The 20,865-nt window shown below is 41.6% G+C and overlaps 1 protein-coding gene across 1 annotated transcript; it reads left to right on the plus strand.

The window, feature by feature from the left end:
- Positions 1-53: 53 nt before the first annotated feature.
- Positions 54-14,997, plus strand: CCT3 (chaperonin containing TCP1 subunit 3). Its single transcript, XM_022559482.3, has 14 exons — positions 54-230; positions 2,101-2,162; positions 2,881-2,931; positions 3,021-3,083; positions 3,777-3,873; positions 6,152-6,269; positions 8,444-8,630; positions 9,542-9,691; positions 10,458-10,590; positions 10,771-10,852; positions 12,346-12,526; positions 13,285-13,530; positions 13,801-13,932; positions 14,667-14,997. Exons 1-14 carry the CDS (start codon positions 200-202, stop codon positions 14,769-14,771), a joined length of 1,638 nt encoding a protein of 545 aa, XP_022415190.1. The 5' UTR covers positions 54-199; the 3' UTR covers positions 14,772-14,997.
- Positions 14,998-20,865: the final 5,868 nt, after the last annotated feature.

A 20,865-nucleotide genomic window follows, 5' to 3' on the forward strand; every position in this document is an offset into this window, starting at 1 on the left:
GCGGGTCTAAGAATGTCAATTGGTCTGTGTGCGTGCCGGTCAGTGAGGTGGGTGCGGTGATTGGTGGCAACCCGGAGAGTAGCGGGTTTGCGTGTGAGCCCTGTGGAAGCAGCGTTTTCTGGTCTTTGCTGGTTATCTCTCTCCAGAAGGTTCTGCTGGTTCCCCCACCTCGGGGTACCCGGCTCTGCATCGCGCCGCCATGATGGGCCATCGTCCGGTACTCGTGCTTAGTGAGTTGTGGGAAAGCCGGGGAAGGGACCCCCCCCCTCTTCACCACCCTTCTTTTTCCGCACTTTACAGCCTTGCCTCAGCCCAGTCCCGCTCAGGTCCGGCCACTGAGCCTTCCAGTCGTTAATTTTGGAAGCCCCTTCTCCCGTTTTCCTCTCTTCTCTTAACCCATTCCTCTGTCTTGGCAAATGCAAACTGACCTTCCTGTCGCCGAGCCTGTTGAACGGAACGGCGTTCCGTTCTTCACCCCCAGCCCCCGCCCTTGCACTCTTCCTTGAGCGATTTTCAGTGTGTAGCTGAATGAATAAAGATTTTTTAGTTTGGCCTAGCTTTATGATCTTGGCCCATCCCTTAGTAACGGTGTGGCCTCGGCCAAACTGCTTGATTGAAAATGGCTCCATCTTTGTTATTAGGGTTAACAGTATTTCCTCATAGGATTGTGAGGCTTAAATGAGATAAGGAGATACAGCTGTTTAAAAGAGGGTCCGGCAAACAGCGAGTGGTATCCTTGGCCACTTCCTCTTCGGTAGCTGTCCTCTTGAATTTCTGTTAGTCAACCCCTTTTCACGAAGTAACCCTGCTTCCCTCACTGGTCTGGCTTAGATGTAATTATTCCCTCAAGTGTTCCCTACGTTGTAATCTTTCCCACTTACCAGCTGAGTTTTCCCAGATTCCTCGATTGGTTCTCTTTACCCTTCGGGAACATCCCAGATTTCTTTCCTTACTTACGAGTCCCATTTCCCCTGTCTTCCCTTGGTATGATTCCAACCTGTGTAACTTCTGTATCCTATTTGCAAGAGCACTTGAGATGCCTGACTAGCCATTTTCCCTCCCTCACCATCTTCTTTGTAGAGAATGCTATTCCAAGATTTTATCTATTTTGTCTATACCTGGAAAATGACTGTTTTCAGACAAGAATTCACTTAACCCAGAAGAAAAACCTGTTTTTTCTGATGAATCCATCAGAATGGTCCATGCAGGATTTTAGTTATCACTGTCTGAAATAGGAATCGAAATCCTGAGAATTGTGTTTAGTTTTGATGGGACTGGATCGAAAATTATACAGCAAATTGTAGGGAAAATATAATTTGGAGAGAGGAGTGAGACGTTACTTAGGTTCAATTATAGTCATTGGCTTGTCTCCCATTGAGAGGGCCCTGGGGTGACTGAGTGGTGCCTTGTGCAGCCCTTTGGAGATCCGCGTTAATCTCTGGCATTAGTGGCTGTATCCAGTTAGGCTCCTTATTTAAATATGTAGTCAGCTCTTCCTAATGGTAAATAGGTAACTGAGGCATTCTTGTTACGTCCAAGCATGAAGTGACTATCTTGGCAGACCCAGACACTTGAGTGTGTGTTCTCATTCCACAGCACAGTGGGGGGCACTATCAGTAATTATGCTAGGACTGTCAGTATGATTCCCCATATCCAAGTAGGAGAATATGAACCCCCAAACTCCCTTTTTACGTAAAGGAGAGATTGATGCTTTTAGAGACACCAGCCCTTTGAGAATCTCACGGATCGCAGATCTCAGGTTATGAATTCTTGCTGTAAATACATGAATGTTTGGCTAGAGGGAAAGTGATGACCAAGATTCCAAAGTTGAAGCTTTATGGATTGTTTCTTCGTATACCAGGGGTTGAAGTAAATAAAGAAGTAAGTAGCCATAAGTATGTATGTTTACTTTTTAACAGTTTGTCGAGGTATAATTGACATACGATAAGCTGCACATATTTAAAGAGTACAAGTTGATAAGCTTTAATTCGTATATACATCATGAAACCTGGGTGTTTTTATTTTCAAAGATCGGGGAATAAATAGCTTATATACAGTGGGGCAGTCCTGAGCTGTTGCCTTTGTTTTTATCTATTTTAGGCCAGAACACAAAGCGTGAATCTGGAAGAAAAGTTCAATCTGGAAACATCAATGCCGCCAAGGTAGGTAGCACATCTTTTAAGTTGTTTATAATAGTTTGCCTGTAGCTGCCTTCCCTAGTATTTCTGTGTTTGTTTGCAATTTGGCAGAGGAAAAGTTGACTTCCGTTCCTTCAGGATATTTCTCTCTCGGTGATAAGGAGAAGGAAGCCTTCCCTCTCTGAGCTAGGCCTAATGGTCTTCTCATATTAACTTGTGCATATTCTATTGCTGTACGTTGTCTCATAATATTCTATTTGTGTTTGTCTCTCATACTAGACTGAGTTAGTTGAAGGGAAGAACTGTATTAATTCCCTTTTGTATTCCTAGTACTCATTGTAGATCCTGGATAGGTAGGTATTCAGTAAATATCTTTTGAATGAAAGAATGAAAAAGCCCTAGATCTAATTAGCATGGGGTGGAGGCTACTATCATGGAAAGAAATACAAATACGTGGACCTTCAGTTATCTGGACTGCTGGGAAACTGAAGCTCTGGAAGGCATGTCTCTTTTTTTCCTTGTGAAAAGTTATTTCTTTCTGTATCCAGAAAACATTCCCAAAGCGGAAAAAGCAAAGAACAGAATCTAGCCATGTGGCGTGCTGTATTTAAAGTGGTCGCCAACCCTACTTTAGAAGTGTCCTTGTTAAAACAGTGGCTCTGTGGGTTACTCATGCCTCTTCCCCTAACACACTCACCATCTTCTGATTTGTGCTTACATGTTTTGTATTTTCTTTCCATAGACTATTGCAGATATCATCCGAACATGTTTGGGACCCAAGTCTATGATGAAGGTAGGCTTATCTCATACTGAAACTTCGACTACAGATTTTCCCTTTCTGTTTTCTGAGACACTTAAATATAACTTCTGCTTTTGTCCTAGATGCTTTTGGACCCAATGGGAGGCATCGTGATGACCAATGATGGCAATGCTATTCTTCGAGAGGTTTGACTTTTCGTTTTGCTTTCTAACATTTTATAAAGGATACATAAAGAGATAATGTAAATAATGATTAGCTTTTTTGGGCTGCTGTAGCAAGTTACCACAGACTGTGTGACTTGAAACAACAGAAATTTATTCACATGGACTGGAAGCTGGCGGTCCAAACTCAGGGTGTCAGCAGTGCCATGCTCCTTCTGAAGGCTCTAGGGAAGAATCCTTCCTCTTATAGCTTCTGATGCTTGACCGCATTCCTTGGCTTATAAACTCCCCTTCTGTCATGGCATTTTCTTGTGTGTCTCATAAGGGCACCAGTGGTTGGGTTTAGAATGTACCCTGATTACCTCTGTGACCTCATTTTAACTTGGTTACATCTGCAAAGACCCTATTTCCAAATACAATTTTCAGGGGATGAGACATCAACATGTTCTTTCAGAGGACACAATTCAACCACAACAGTGGTGTTCCCAATAAATAAGCTAAAAGATACTGTTCTGTTCTCAAGAAACTTCAGTAGTTAAGTTGTCCTAATGCATTTTTCCCCAAAAAGAAAGACTTGGAAAGGTGTTTTACTTAGATCTCTTAGGGGCCACTTTTAATCTTTAAAGCTGTGGTAAAACAATAAAAGGGAGTCAGTGTAGAAGCAAGAAGCTCAAGAGTTAGGACCAAGCAGAATGGGTTAAGAGGTCTTTCTTTCAGATTCAAGTACAGCATCCAGCAGCCAAGTCCATGATTGAAATTAGCCGGACACAGGATGAAGAGGTTGGAGATGGGACCACATCTGTAATTATTCTTGGTAAGAAAAGAATGGAAGGTTGATAAGGAAAATTAGATTGAAACATTAAGATTTTTGCCAGAAATAACATCAGATATTTTTGTTTTGTTTTGCCCGCAACGCGCGGCATGTGGGATCTTAGTGCCCTGAGTAGAGATGGAACCCACCGCACCCCCTGCAGCGGAAGCATGGAGTCTTAACCACTAGACTGCCAAAGAAGTCCCCTGAGTCATATTTTAAGAAGAACCTTTTTACCAATCCACTAATTATAAATGTTTAAAGAACTTTTTGCTAATTTTCTGTGTATTCTCTCCAACTGAGCATAAAATGTTCATCGTGGTATAGGATGAGCTTTGCAAATCTGGTTGAATAAAATACAGTCCATTGTCATTACTCACAATAAGTTATATTCTATAAAGTCACCACAAACACTGAATTAGTGAATACTAAACCATCACTCCCGGAGGAGTATGGGGTTAGGTTCCTCAAGCCTCCAGTCACATATTTATCAGTGCATAAATATATACGTTTTATGTTTTGTTTGTTTGTTTTAAAGACACCTTATTTAATATATATTATTGATTCATTAACACTGGACTCATGCCCAGTAGCACTATAACTTATGCCTGAACAAATCTTATGTAGTAAGTTATTGTCTGTACAGAGCACATTACAGCTTTCTTGCACGTAGGAAAACTAGATAGTACTTTAGGACTATACTTAGGCCATTTTAAACAGTGAAATCAACAAGAAAATGCACAAAAAATGTGGAAAACGTGCCACTAAATATACCACGTAAAGGACACTTGTTTACATGTGTTACATGGGAATTCCCCGGTGGTCCAGTGGTTAGAACTCCACGCTTTCACTGCCGAGGGAGTGGGTTTGATCCCTGGTCCGGGAACTAAGATCCCACAAGCCGTGTGGCACAGCCAAAAATAAAAATTAAAAAATTAATTAAGAAAATGAAAATCTGTAGCAATATGTTTTTAGGAATTGAGAAAAAACACTTTTCTAATTAGGAGATGCCAATTTATAGTGTTGGTCCACAGGCCTAAAAATAGAATCCTTAACAAAATTATTATTATATGAACTTTTTAAAAATTAATTTTTAAATGCCTTTGTATTACATTTTGAGAATGGTGAGTTGGGTCGAAATTTGCTTGAGTCACCACCAACTAATCACATCTTTAGATCCAGTTCTTTTGTGGATTGAGAATTAATTACATATGGCTAGTTCTGTACTTTGAAGAGAAACTTGGAGGATGAAAGAAGTAGGTAAGACTCCATATGCTTTTTCACTTATTTGGGTAGAAGATGAGCTTTAGGTATCAGGCAGAATTTTTTAGCTGGTAATCTTAGTTAAATCTCGTGGAGATATTAAGTAAGTATCCATGAGTCTAGGTTTCTTAGACTTAGGTAGCTTTTAAAAAACCAAAACTGCCATTTCTGAAGATATCTTTCTTCTATGATACTGTTCTGATTCTTCTTTAACAGGGTATAGTCTTTTCTAAGTTAACTTATTAGAGCATGTTTCAAAATATTTGATTATCTTTCTTTTAATATACATGATGGTCACTTAGGAATTCTAAAGTATTGAAATCAAACATTTGAGCACATGCCAAAGAGTATACATGTGAACTTTTACACATTTGTGTACATTTTAAAAATTAGTGTCAGTGGACCTGGTAGTACAAGCCCTTTGTGCAGAAGGTCCTTTTTTGACCAAAATAATGGTTTTTCCTCTTTAAAACTTTTTTTAGAAACAAGCTTCTGTGTGTGTGTGTGTGTGTGTATCAATTAGAATTAGAAAGTAAGGACAGTTTTTAAAAGGAGGGGACATTTTACCAATAATCCCTCTTCCAGAGGGTAAATTTTGTAAATTTTTATGGGTATTCTTGCAGATATAAAGTTTTGTGGGTTTTGTTTGTTTTCAGTACCAGCAGTTTGACTACATGCTAGGTATTGAAATAATAAGTCAATTTTCCTTTATTTTTCTTTCAATTTTAGAGTCTTCGGGAAAATGTTTACCATTTGTTTAGGAAACTGGGAACAAATATTTAGTAAGATCACAAGAATAAGTCAACCCTGGGATCAATCTTTGATCATTTAAAATATATCTGATGAGAATTTTTTTTTCCGAATTTGCTTGTACAAAGTATAAAATTTGGAATAGTATTTGCATACATTTGGGGAAACCTACTTTAGAAAAAAGAGCAGGTATTTTTAGAAGCATAATGAAGTTGCCTTGATATCCAGGTACTTTTCAAAATGTTATGGTGTATGTATCTTTTTTCAGCAGGGGAGATGTTATCTGTGGCTGAGCACTTCCTAGAGCAGCAGATGCACCCAACAGTGGTGATCAGTGCTTACCGCAGGGCTTTGGACGATATGATCAACACCCTTAAGAAAATAAGGTATTGGAGGTGGGGACCAGAAATGGGTAGTGTCAACTATGGGAGGCCTGGAAGACTAATCTGTTCTTAGATGGTAAAGGAAAACCGAGCACATCACCAGTAGTTTATACCCTGGTATTATTTTGTGAGAAGGAGAAACAAAGAGGGGAGCAAAATGAAGGGAAGGATAAGAGAAATAAAAGTTTTTAGAAAATGGCAAAGGATGCAAAGCAGACAAATAAAAGAAGCTAGGTTTAATTCTTCAAAATATATTTTGGTTATATGCAGTCTGCTAGTTTCCATGTTAGGCACTGCTATGGGAAATGTGTAGTAAGTAAAATAGAGCTACTCTGCAAAGTTTTAGATTCTAGTGGGAGAAATAAGGAGTTAGATAACTAATTATTCAGGGCTTAAGATACCCTACCATCGTGTATGATTATAACTAATTCAGTACTCTCTCTAAAGTACTGTGGAGGATGGTAGCCAGGGGTTTTCATTAAAATCAAAAGGACTGGTACTGAAAATGCTATTTGAATCCTCTCTAGTTATCACAGAGCTTGCTGTTAGTCTATGTTTGCTGAGTGCTATAAGGTAATAAAAGGAATATAGGAATGTGTGGCTTCTACTTGAGGAAATGTCAGTTAAGTAAGAACATGATACAGAATGCAAAATTTTTCTGATTAAAAAGGTTGTTTAAAAAATAAAACCTGGGACTTACCTGGTGGCCCAGTGGTTAAGAAGCCGCCTGCCAGTGCAGGGGATACAGGTTTGAGCCCTGGTCCGGGAAGGTCCCACATGCCGTGGAGCAACTAAGCCCATGAGCCACAACTACTGAGCCTGCGCTCTAGAGCCCGCGAGCCACAGCTACAGAAGCCTGCACGCCTAGAGCCTGTGCTCCGCAACAAGAGAAGCTACCACAGTGAGAAGCCCATGCATTACAAGTAGAGAAAGCCCACACACAGCAACGAAGACCCAACACAGCCAAAAATAAATCAATTAATTAAATAAATTTATTTTTAATTAATTAATTAAAACCTGTCATTTTCTACTCATATCCTTAGGTTGTCGGGTACACAAGTACCTAGCAATTTGGTGAGCTTTGTATTGTACTTCCTGCTGTTAAGAAACAAAGTATGTGATAATATCTGTCTAGCAGTCTTAACAGAAGGAGGTGTTTGATTTAAAACATTTTTATGGGGCTTCCCTGGTGGCGCAGTGGTCGAGAGTCCGCCTGCCGATGCAGGGGACATGCATTCGTGCCCCGGTCTGGGAAGATCCCACATGCCGCGGGGCGGCTAGGCCCGTGAGCCATGGCCGCTGAGCCTGTGCTCCACAACGGGAGAGGCCACAACAGTGAGAGGCCTGCGTACTGCAAAAAAAAAAAAAAAAAAAAAAACATTTTTATGAAGTAAACTTTGTAAGAATGTAGAGTACACAAAGGATTTATTGAATATTTGGAGCTGAATCATTAATGTTTTTTTTTATCAAGCAGTAACTGCCTGTATATCTTAGATAATATTTTTGGAGCTATTGCTTTTTCCCTAAAATACATAATTCAGCAACTATTTAATGATTGCTTATTGTGTGTCTTACTGTGTTAATAAAAGGGGTTTCAACAGTATGTGAAAATTTGGACAAGATGGTATCCAAGGTCTCTTACTAGATAGTCTTGCCATGTACAAATTTATAGTCTCGTTGGAGGAGACTAAACACATAAAAACACTGTGGCGCACCATGTATTATGATGCTAGGTAAAATAGAATCAGTTGTCCAAATGGATAGCACAGACCGATGGTGATTCTCAAGAGGAACTCTCAGAATTTGCTAGTTACAGGATGAGGTTTCAAAGATAAAATGTGTCTTGACCCAAGTTGTGAAAGTAATAGAGTTTATTTGGTTGGAGCAGAAGGTAAAGAAATTATTTTACTGTAAACTCTAAGTGTGGAGAGTTGTCAGACATGAGAACAGATTACTCAGGGATTTGAGACACCTTTCAGGGATGGGATAATTATAATCTTGCTAAAAGGCAGAGGGTGGACAAAGTTACTTCTTGATAACACTTAGTTTCCTACAAAGGAACAGATTCCCCTTGTTCTGCCTGTTGGCCCACTATTATAGTCATCAAGATATAGATGAGGACTTCCATAAACATCCAAGATCCCACTGAGCATATTATTTGTTTTTCTTTTCTCCAGTACCCCTGTTGACACCAGTAACCGAGATGCGATGCTGAACATCATCAACAGCTCCATTACTACCAAAGTAATCAGTCGGTGGTCTTCTTTGGCTTGCAACATTGCCCTGGATGCTGTCAAAACTGTACAGTTTGAGGAGAACGGTCGGAAGGAGATTGACATCAAGAAATATGCAAGGGTAGAAAAGGTAAACTCTTTGAGTGTGTACTTTGGAGACAAATTATTTCCTAGAATGAGACACTTGTGGAGGAAATAAGTTTAAATCAGAGCAAGATATTTTTATTATTAGAACCAGGAAGAAGAGTATTTGCTACCTGGAAAACAAAAACTTGAAAAAGAGGGTGCCAAAGAGGTATCTGAAATAATTCTGTTAGCTTCACTGCTGTCCCTACACAGGGTCTACAGGGGCAAGAGAAAGGCTTATTTTTGTGTCTGTATTTGTGCATTTGTGTACATATCAGCCACTGGGTCAGGAAATAAACAAGGGCTCTACAGCATAGCGCTAATAAGCCCCAGAATGCTTTCTCCATCTTTATTAATTTAAGATTTAAAAGTAGCATTAATATCTTGTGGCCAGTAGATGGAGCCCTATGTCTAAAATTCATGGAAATATCTTTCAGGAAGTAGAGATCTGCACCCTTTTTTTTCTTTTTAAGTAGTATTGCGTGATTCTCCATTCCTCTGTTCGGCTGCGCCAGGTGTTAGTTGCGGCACGCGGGATCCTCATTGCAGCATGAAGGATCTTTTAGTTGCCGCATGTGGGACCTAGTTCCCTGACCAGGGATCAAACCCAGGCCCCCTGCATTGGGAGTGCAGAGTCTTACCCACTGGACCACCAGGGAAGTCCCTGTGCCCCTTTAAATCTGTCAATCACTGAATTTCTGTCTCAGCCAACCTTCAAATTGTGTATCATGTGCTAAGATTGATGTGCTTCCTAGAGAGAAAGAAATATGATTGCAACTGTAGTTGTTTTAGAGGTTCGTGGAAAAAAGATACTTTAAAAATCTGAAATGGTAGTCATTTGGGAAAGATGAATGTCTGGGCAGGGAGTTGAGAAATTGTCTCCTCGTTGTGGATTGAAGTGGTTCTTTTGCTCAGATACCTGGCGGCATCATTGAAGACTCGTGTGTGTTACGTGGAGTCATGATTAACAAGGATGTGACCCATCCGCGGATGCGGCGCTATATTAAGAACCCTCGCATCGTGCTGCTGGATTCTTCTCTGGAATACAAGAAAGGAGAAAGCCAGGTAATGTCCCTGGCCCTATTCCTTAAATTTGATGTAAGAATCTGTTAATATGGGCAAGGGAATTAAAAAGTTTGTTACATGCTTACTCTGTGACCTTTACAAGTAATCTCTGATTCTTACAACTCCCCTTTACAGCAGATGATACTGACTTCCATTTTACAGATGAGGGATCTACACCTCAGAGAAGCTAGGTTAATTGCTTGAGGAACACAGCTGGTATTGGCCAGATCAGAATTTGAACCCAGCTCTGTTCGGCTTCAATTCCACACTCTCATGCCACCTTTCATAATGCATCAGTAGAACATAGAGTAGGAGTTAATTGAGCTTTGAAGTGCCAAAGAATTTCCAGAGGGCAGGAAGCTTGCAAGGCTCCATCACCCTTGGATAAAACAAAATAATTGAAGTTTATCAAACAGTGGTTGGCAACAAGAATCGATTTATTAGTGGGAAGAATTAAGACGCTGAGTTACCATGCACACTGACAGGTCAGAGGAAACATTGAACTAAGTGGCTAGAGACCTTAGCCAAACTCCACTAATTACATTGTGACTTGCATTCCAGTTGCTTTATAATTAAATGGGGTTAAACTAGATGACTGCTGGAGCTAAAGTGGCTTATAGAGGTGTTGGGTCGTGGCTTATTCTAACTCATGTTTTCTGGGATACATGAGAGTGCTGGATGGAGGGAGTATAGTAGGTGGGATGACCCTAAAGAGCTTCACCAATCCAAAATTTTTAATTCAGAGTGACTTTTCTTCACCACATAGACTGACATTGAGATCACACGAGAGGAAGACTTCACCCGAATCCTCCAAATGGAAGAAGAGTACATTCAGCAGCTCTGTGAGGACATTATCCATCTGAAGCCAGACGTGGTCATCACAGAAAAGGGCATCTCGGGTAGGACTACATTCATTTTTCCAGACTATTGTTGTGGTAGAAGAGGGTCGGTGATTTTTTTCCTCGCATGTTGTCATACACTGAACATAATTAACATGTGATGGTTAGGGTACGTGGAGGATAAAACCTGTTCAGAACCCAGGGTTTCTGGTTTCCACCTTGACACCTCTATTCTTGCAGATTTAGCTCAGCACTACCTCATGCGGGCCAATATCACAGCCATCCGCAGAGTCCGGAAGACAGACAATAATCGCATTGCTAGGTGAGTAGGCCAGGTAAAAATAAGATTCTCCTTCCCATGTGTTTTTATTTTGTAGCTTCGTAATGTAGTCATCCTTATCTGAAAAAGTTTAGCATAGGATAAAGCCAGCCAAATTATTTACAGATGGAAATAACCTGGGTTTAGCCATCTGCCCTCTTCAGAAGCCCTCTGTCTAGGGACTTCCTGTGGTCTAGTGGCTAGGACTCCATACTTCCAATGCGGGGGGCCTGGGTTCGATCCCTGGTCAGGGAACTAGATCCCATATGCCACAACTAAAGTTCCTGCATGCTGCAACTAAGACCCAGTGCAGCGAAGTAAGTAAATAAGTATTTAAAGAAGAAGAAGTCCTCTAGAGTAACAGTTATCTGCTGCATGAGACCCTACTGCTCCTAACCAGTAGTGAACAGCGTATGCTTAGACATCTATGATCACTACCTTGGTGTAGGGATCCATTTCAGATTAGTCTGTTTTAACTAGCTCAGAATATAGCAGATCCAACAATTACCTTGATTGGATCCTCAGCTGCTGTTAATGCAACCTTAGATTGCACTCACTACTTCAGCACAAATATCTAGGCTCAGATACCATCTATTTTTAAGAGTAATTTTTTTTTTAAAAGTTAAGTGTATCCTAACATCACATAATATGCCATAGATCCAAATCCAATTTTATACTTAAAACGCTTTCTCTGAAATGGCTTGGCATACATACATATACATAGTTGACTCTACATGCCCATGAGTGGGGAAAAAGTGACAAATAAAAAATTAGCCCTACATTGGCTTCCCTGGTGGTACAGTGGTTGAGAGTCCGCCTGCTGATGCAGGGGACACGGGTTCATGCCCCGGTCTGGGAGGATCCCACATGCCACGGAGCGGCTGGGCCTGTGAGCCATGGCCGCTGGGCCTGCGCGTCCGGAGCCTATGCTCCGCAACGGGAGAGGCCACAACAGTGAGAGGCCCGCGTACTGCAAAAGAAAAAAAAAAATTAGCCTTATATTTATTAAAACTGGGTGAGACATATACTTATGTACCTAATCACCTTATTTCTTGCTTGACCTTTACATTGTCTTTAGTACAGTCCTGTTACTGGCCTTGAGATCTAACTGGGCATTATAGGATGAGTTCTATCTAGAAATGACCATTATGTGTTATACACTTGGTCAGGTATGCATAAGAATTCATTTGTCCCAATTTTAGGGTCCACTAAGTATACTTCGAATTAACTTGTATCTCGTTACAGTAGTTGCCTTAGGTATGCACATTTTCACTTATAAAGCCATATTAGTTTAAGGAAACTTCACCTATATATTTGGAAATCTATTTCACCAGGCAACCAAGACGTCTCAAGTTAGGTAGAAGTGTTGCTAGCAGTCCACTTTGGCCCTTAACCCTTACACCCCACCACAGACCCTAAGGACCAAGAAGATGAGTAAAAGTATTTGACATCATCTAGTCTTCTCCCTGTCCCCCTTCTCCCCATCTAATCAATAGAGCCTGTGGGGGCCGAATAGTCAGCCGACCAGAGGAACTGAGAGAAGAAGATGTTGGGACAGGGGCAGGCCTGTTGGAGATCAAGAAAATTGGAGATGAGTACTTTACATTCATCACTGAGTGCAGAGACCCCAAGGCCTGCACCATTCTCCTACGGGGGGCCAGCAAAGAGATTCTCTCGGTGAGTCAGCCTTGGAAGTGTGACTGAATGATCTAGGTCGTTCCACTTCTTGAGAGTTTCCCAGAGAGCCTAAAATTATCCTGTTGGCCATTTATAGTTATTTAATTGCCATCTGAAGCCACAAATCTCTCTCTTCTTTTTATTTTTTAAATATTTTTATTTTTAATCATGGTTTAAAATTTTTTTAATGTAAAATTTATCATCTGAATAATTTTTTAGTGTACAGTTACAGCAGTTTTAAGTGTATTCATATTCACATGCAACAGATCTTCAGAACTTTTTTTATCTCAAAAAATTGAGACACTATACCCATTGAACAATGGCTCATCGTTTCCCCATCCACTAGCAACCACTGTTTCCTTGTTTTTTAAGTCGAAATTATAAATATTACTTTTTTTTTCCTTAGGTTAAGTATTTTACCAAAGGCATATAGCTAGTAAGCAGAGAGTTTCCACTACACCGTGCAGCCTCCTAGAGTACACAGCTAGACAGGACAGAGTAAGGTTATAGGTCTGTCAAGCACAAGAGCCTAACATCCCAGAGTGATACCACATTCCCCCTGGCCTTGTTGCAGTTGTAGTTAATGTGTTTTTCCAGAGTTAGTAGCATCTGCCCTGCCCAAAAGGTTTGAAGGACCTTTCTTAGTTTGCCCTCCTTGGTGGTTTACCGAATTTGGCAGTCAGGAAGTCCTTTGGTGCTTCTGATTTGTCCTTGAGTCATCAAGCTTTGGCTTTATACTCTTTGTTCGCTTTCCCAAGGAAGTAGAACGCAACCTCCAGGATGCCATGCAGGTGTGCCGCAATGTTCTCCTGGACCCTCAGCTGGTGCCTGGGGGTGGGGCTTCTGAGATGGCTGTGGCTCATGCCTTGACAGAAAAATCCAAGGCCATGACTGGTGTGGAACAATGGCCATATCGGGCTGTTGCCCAAGCCCTAGAGGTCATCCCTCGTACCCTTATTCAAAACTGCGGGGCCAGCACCATCCGTCTACTTACCTCCCTTCGGGTGAGTTCCTTTCCTTGCTCTTCTCTTGATGGGGTAGGAAAAGCTGTGTTTGGCCTAAGAGGGTAGTTCATGTCTGTCTTTCCAGGTTCTCCTGGTAGCTTGTTCCTTTAAAATCTCTTTCTTAATTTTTGATTTGTTTGTTGTCATTGTCGTTTCCTCTTATCCCTACCTTATCAGTGCAGTGTATTTGATTTTTATGTAATGGTCTCTGTCAGCTTACTTGTCCCTAGTATTTTCCCCTTTAATTATTTATGCTTGTTCCAACTATAGGCCAAGCACACCCAGGAGAATTGTGAGACCTGGGGCGTAAATGGTGAGACAGGTACTTTGGTGGACATGAAAGAACTGGGCATCTGGGAACCATTGGCTGTAAAGCTGCAAACGTATAAGACAGCAGTGGAGGTGAGGCACTCTTAAGACATATGCTGTGCTGTTAATTTCCAGATAACCAGAAAACAGTGTGTTTGGTCCAGTCTTGAGGAGGGGGGGATAGAAGGCAGAGTATTCCCCAAAAGATCTCTCAAGGAATTCCATCCCCCTACTTATATTTAGCTCATTTAAAAAGCAAGGTAGGGGGACTTCCCTGGTCCAGTGGGTAAGACTCCGTGCTGTCAATGCCGGGGGCTCGGGTTCAATCCCTGGTCGGGAAACTAGATCCCGCGTGCATGCCGCAACTAAGAGTTCGCATGCTACAACTAAGAAGTTAGCATGCTGCAACTAAGAAGTCCACATGCCACAACTAAGAAGGTCCCGCATGCCACAACTAAGACCCGGTGCAGCCAAAAATAAAGTTTTTTAATTTTAAAAAAAAAGGGAATTCCCTGGCAGTCCATTGGTTAGGATTCCGTTCTGTCACTGCTGAGGGCCCGGGTTCAATCTCTGGTTGGGGAACTAAAATCCCACAAGCTGTAGCATGGCCAAAAGAAAAAAAAAGAAGGAAAAAAAAAAGGCAAGGTAACGTAGCACAGGCTGCATCCCTTGCTGACCGAGAACTGCATTTTACATTCGAGGCTCTGAAAGGGTAGATTTCAGATAAAATGGTAATTATGTAGGAGGAGCTAGGTGATACGTCTAAAAGAAAACAAGTGTCCTTCCCTTCTTTGCTAACCTCTTTGGGGCTGTGGTTTTTCTCCTAGACGGCAGTTCTACTGCTGCGGATTGATGACATCGTATCAGGCCACAAAAAAAAGGGTGATGACCAGAGCCAGCAAGGCGGGGCTCCTGATGCTGGCCAGGAGTGAGCGGTGGCAAGGCAACCTCAACGCACAGAGCCAACAGTCTCCCCCTTCCCTGAGCCAGACTGCCAGGGACACTGTGGATGTCTTTGTTTGGAAGAGATTGGGTTGAGGGGCAGCCCCAGTCCCTTTCTGTCCCAGCTCAGTTTGCAAAAGGCACTGACATGTAATTCTTCTCTATTGTAAGCTTTCCATTTAGTTTGCTTCCGATGATTAAATCTAAGTCATTTGAGATGGTGGTTATTTGTTTTTCAACCTTGGGTCATATCTCTGCCTCCTGGCAAGGAGGGAAGAGGCAAAAAACCTTGCTGGGAAGAGATGGGAATGAGGTCATTCAGTATCTTTGCCTCCTTGAGAGGATATTCTTCAGACTTCTCAGTAGATGCTGGTTGCGAAGGCTCTTGGAGTTCAAAGCATGATATTGTAAAGCTTAAAAACGTACCACCTTGCATTCACCACTCAAAGAACAGGAAGAACCTGTCCAAACCACGGGTGTTCCTTGTATGTGGTTGTACGTAGAGCAACACCCAGTACATGCTAGGGCTCAGGCATTTATCCTAAAGGACATAGAGCATCTGTTTCTGTACTGTATCCTGTAACTTTTCAGAATCCTTCCTATCATACCTAGAATTCTTTTTCTCCGCCCTCTCCCAGTGTTGTTGTTTTTTGGGGTTTTTTTGCGGTACGCGGGCCTCTCACTGTTGTGGCCTCTCCCGTTGCGGAGCACAGGCTTCGGACGCGCAGGCTCAGCGGCCATGGCTCACGGGCCCAGCCGCTCCACGGCATGTGGGATCTTCCCGGACCGGGGCTCAAACCCGCGTCCCCTGCATCAGCAGGTGGACTCTCAACCACTGCGCCACCAGGGAAGCCCCCAGTGGTGTTCTTGATTCCAGTCTATTTTGGTTTGCTGGCTTATTTTCCTGGCATGCTTGTGTCACAGTAGGACCTCTGCTTTCCCTGTAAGCAGAAACAAAAGATGTAAGTCCCATTTTGTGCTTTGTTTTTATCAAGACAAAAAAAAAAAATGTAGTGGCCCTGAGATGCTGGAAGCTAGGTGGGGCTAGCCTTTGATTTCTTTAGAGTCCTTCCTCTGGGCCTTCCACTGTCCCCTTTGTCCTCATGATTCATGCAATCAGACTGTGTCTCCTCCCTGACCATGGGACTTAGTGTTACTAAGTTGAATACTAGGTAGAATAATAATAGCTAGCACACATTGCCTATTGTATAATAGATACGTTCTGTTCACTTTGCATATCCTCAAAAGGACCCTGTAAGGTAGGTAATAACCCCATTTTATGATGGGGAATCCAAAGCATAAAGTAGCTTGTCCAAGGGTCCCAAAGCTGGTAAATGGCAGACCTAGAATTCCTGTGTAGGCAGTCTGCCTCTGTAAGTGCATTCACAGCTGGCTGTGCTGCCTGAACAGAGGTGTGCTGTGGAAAAGGGCTTCTGGAGACTCTTCATGCCTAGTATTCAGCTTCCTGCTTAACCCAGTCTAAAGTCTTCAGCTTGGGACTTACCTGGTGGCACAGTGGTTAGGAGTCCACCTGCCAGTGCAGGGGACACTGGTCGTGCGCCACAACTAGTGAGCCTGCGCTCTAGAGCCACAAGCCACAACTGCTGAGCCCGTGTGCCACACTACTGAAGCCCATGTGCCTAGAACACGTGCTCCACAATAAGAGAAGCCACTGCAATGGGAAGCCCGTGCTCGCTGCAACTAGAGGAAGCCCTCACGGTAACGAAGACCCAACGCGGCCAAAAATAAAATTAAAAAAAAGTCTTCAGCTTTTTCTCTTAAATGAGAGGCTCTGAAATAAGCCTACCTATCTTTTGCTGAAATCCCTGCATCTTTACTTGCAGTGTTAATTCCCTCAGAGCTTTAAGACCTTAAAGAAAGATGAGTTAATTCTCAAGTAGATAAAAAGATCTTGAAGAAGTAGTGCTTGGAAGTTGTGGAGGGAGGAATTGCCTCCCATTTGTTCCTTAACACCTTTCTGGGTCCATTCTGGTTTCAGCTGTAATGGTTAAGCACTTGGATAATTGTACATAGTAGTCTTACTTCCTGTCATCAGTGCCTCTTTATTCTTTTAAGACTTACAAAGTCTCCTGAACCTATGAAAATTCCTCCTGGCATGTTAGATCAATCTGTACTCTTCAGTCTAGCTTTCAGAGCCCCTCTGTGCTGTTCAAAGGCTAAATTTAACAGTGATTAAAGGCTATCCAAGCCACTTTGTTGCCTGCATGAACTCTAAATGATTCCATGAACACAACTTTGCTGCCACCTTGACTTTGTCATGGTTCTTCCCTGGCAAATTCCTGGATTCAAGTAAGTCCTATTCCACACCCCGCCCCCCAAAAGTGGTGTATTGGGGGTGGTGGGGAGACTTGAATTCTTATTTACTGAAACCCTTTGAACTCAGCCAAGACTCTTGCTTATATCTTTGCTTGTCAAGTCCAGGGTTGATAACCTCAGAGGGTACAAGTACTTTTTTTCTCAAGAAAAGTGAAAAGGTTTTTTTTTAAGTTTTATTGAAGTATAGTTGATTTAAGATTGTTTTAAAGTTCCAAAAGAATATTTATTAAATACAGAAAAATAGAAATGATTTTCTAAAGAATCCAAAGCCCCTTTATCTGAATCCAACCACTGTTAGTATTTTGTTATTTTTACTTCCAGTCTTATTTCTGTGCAAAACTTTATTTATTGAAAAAGAAAAAAAAATAGGAACAGAAAAAGCTCAACACATATAGAACATTTTTCTCATCTGTTAGTTTCACTTAGCATTGGGGTCAGAGGCATTTTCTCATGGCATTATAACTTCTCTGTAAATTTTTTTTAACATCTTTATTGAAATATAATTGCTTTACAATGGTGTGTTAGTTTCTGCTTTATAACAAAGTGAATCAGCTATACATATACATATATCCCCATATCTCCTCCCTTTTGCATCTCCCTCCCACACTCCCTGTCCCACCCCTCTAGGCGGTCACAAAGCACCAAGCTGATCTGCCTGTGCTATGTGGCTGTTTCTGTTGTATAGCAAAGTGACATCTTTTTCGTATTCTTTTCCATTCTGGTTTATCACAGGATAATGAATGTAGTTCCTTGTGCTATATACAGTAGGACCTTGTTTATCCATTCTGTATGTGATAGTATGCATATGCTAATCCCAAACTCCCAATCCTTCCCTCCCCGACCCCCACCCCTTACTAACAACCACAAGTCTGTTCTCTATGTCTGTGAGTCTCTTTCTGTTCCGCAGATATGTTCATTTGTGGTTTTTTTTTTTTCTTTTTTGGCCACACCACACAGCATGCGGGATCTTATTTCCCTCACCAGGGATCGAACCCGTGCCCCCTGCAGTGGAACCACAGATTCTTAACCACTGGACCGCCAGGGAAGTCCTGTGTTGTATTTTAGATTCCACATGTAAGTGATATCATATGGTCCTTGTCTTTTTCTAAGTTACTTCGCTTAGTACGGTAATCTCTAGGTCCATCCATGTTGCTGCAAGTGGCACTATTTCATTCTTTTTTATGGGTAATATTCCATTGTGTGTCTTGGCAATTGTAAATAGTGCTGCTATAGGGGGTGCATGTATCTTTTTAAATTATAGTTTTGTTTGGGTGTATGTCCAGTAGTGGGATTGCTGGATCACATGGCAACTCTATTTTTAGTTTTTTGAGGAACCTCCATACTGTTTCCCATAGTGGCTGCACCAATTTCTGTTCCCACCAACAGTGTAAGAGGGTTCTCTTTTTTCCACCCTCTCTCCAAAATTTATTATTTGTAGACTTTTTTTCTTTTTCTTTTTTCTAGCCGCACTGTGCAATATGCGGGATCTTAGTTCCCCAGCCAGGGATCGAACCTGTGCTGCCTGCAGTGGAAGCACGGAGTCTTAACCACTGGACCATCAGGAAAGTGCCCTTGTAAACTTTTTAATGATGGCCATTCTGATTGGTGTGAGGTGGTACCTCATTGTAGGTTTTTCTTTATGTATAATTAATTTTTATTGCAGTATGGTTGATTTACTGTAGTTTTGATTTGCATTTCTTTAATAATTAGCGATGATGAGCATCTTTTCATATGCCTATTGGCCATCTGTATGTCTTCTTTGGAGAAATGTCTATTTAGGTCCTCTGCCCGTTTTTCAATTGGGTTGTTTGTTTTTTTGTTATGGAGTTGTATGAGCTGTTTGTATATTTTGGAAATTAATCCCTTGTTGGTTGCATCATTTGCAGATATTTTCCCCCGGTACATAGGTTGTCTTTTCGTTTTGTTTATGGTTTCCTTTGTACAGAAGCTTGTAAGTTTGATTAGGTCCCATTTGTTTATTTTTGCTTTTATTTCTATTGCCTTGGGAGACTGACCTAAGAAAACATTGGTACAATTTATGTCAGAGAATGTTTTGCCTATGTTCTCTTCTAGGAGTTTTATGGTGTCATCTCTTATATTTAAGTCTTAAGCCATTTTGAGGTGTTTTTTTGAGTATGGTGTGAGGGTGTGTTCTAACTTCATTGATTTACACGTGGCTGTATAACTTTTCCAACACCACTTGCTGAAGATACTGTGTTTTCCCCATTGTATGTTCTTGCCTCCTTTGTCAAAGATTAATTATCTATAGGTGTGTGGGTTTATTTCTGGGCTCTCTATTCTGTTCCATCTGTTTTTGTGCCAATACCACTCTGGTATCTTTTTTTTTTTTTTAAATTTTTTGGCCATACTGCACAGATTGTGGGATCTTAGTTCCCCAACCAGGGACTGAACCCCTGCCCCCTGCGGTGGAAGCATGGAGTCTTAACCACTGGACTGCCAGGGAAGTCCAATACCACACTGTTTTGATTACCATAGCTTTGTAGTACTGTCTGAAGTCTGGGAAGGCAATGCTTCCTACTTTGTTCTTTTTCCTAAGGATTGCTTTGGCAATTCTGGGTCTTTTATGCTTCCATATACATTTTAGGATTATTTGTTCTAGTTCTGTGAAAAATGTCATGGGTAATTTGATAGGGATCGCATTAAATCTGTAGATTACTTTGGGTAGTAAGGCCAGAAAAATGAAAGTTTTTAAGGAAACTTTAGTTTATCCTAGAGTAGCCATTTGGGGAAAAAATTAAATTGGATCCTTTCTTCATTTATTACAGCAAAATTAATTCCAGGCGACTGAAAGATTTAAATATAAGAGTACTAGAAGAAGACACGAGATTTAAAAACATACTTACCAGGGGAATTCCCTGGCAATCCAGTGGTTAGGACTCTGCGCTTTCACTACCAAGAGCGCGGGTTCCATCCCTGGTCAGGGAACTAAGATCCTGCAAGTTGCACAGTGTGGCTGTAAGTAAGTAAGTAAGTAAATAAATACTTATCAGAGTGGGGAAAAATAATAAATGTAACTACATAGAATATTTGCATGGCAAAAAAAGAACAAATGGGAGAGGGAGGATGATGTTTGCAACAGTACAAGAGTTGATTTCCTTGAACTTTTAGAACTTGGCCATTAAGCAGATAGGGCCGGGCTTCCCTGGTGGCGCAGTGGTTGAGAGTCCGCCTGCCGATGCAGGGGACACGGGTTTGTGCCCCGGTTCGGGAAGATCCCACATGCCGCGGAGCGGCTAGGCCCGTGAGCCATGGCCGCTGAGCCTGCGTGTCTGGAGCCTGTGCTCCGCAACGGGAGAGGCCACAACAGTGAGAGGCCCGCTTACTGCAAAAAAAAAAAAAAAAAAAAAGAAGATATGGCCTCAGAAAAATAGGCAAAGTGTATAAATAGCTCCAGAGAAGCAAAAAATAAATGACTAATAAAACATGAAGAGATGTTTAACCTTATTCATAGGGAAATGCAAATTAAGTTTGGTAAGCACTTGCCAGGGTGTGGGGGAAATGGACTCTCAGACATGGTGTGAGTGTCAATTGATGAACCTCATAGAGGGCAACTTGACTGGGCAGTTCTACTCCTGGGTATTTATCCTGTAGATTTGGTTACAAATATGTATGAAATGCTTTTCATACAGGGATATTCCTTTCAGTGTTGTTTGCCGTAGCAAAATGTTGGATACTATCAAGGTTCTGGCTAAATATACCCATGGAACGTCTGCCCTGCAATGAAAG

The sequence above is a fragment of the Delphinapterus leucas genome, chromosome 1, assembly GCF_059928025.1.
Source record: "Delphinapterus leucas isolate spDelLeu-1000000601 "Yukka" chromosome 1, BTC_Dleu_Yukka2, whole genome shotgun sequence".
NCBI lineage: Eukaryota > Metazoa > Chordata > Mammalia > Artiodactyla > Monodontidae > Delphinapterus > Delphinapterus leucas.

Bases quoted from the DNA above. Each gene is read 5' to 3' on its own strand.
- CCT3 (XM_022559482.3), top strand. From the start codon at position 200: ATGATGGGCCATCGTCCGGTACTCGTGCTTA. The intron at 2,932-3,020 runs GTAGGCTTATCT...CTTTTGTCCTAG, and splicing joins GACCCAAGTCTATGATGAAG to ATGCTTTTGGACCCAATGGG. The intron at 10,591-10,770 runs GTAGGACTACAT...CTATTCTTGCAG, and splicing joins CACAGAAAAGGGCATCTCGG to ATTTAGCTCAGCACTACCTC.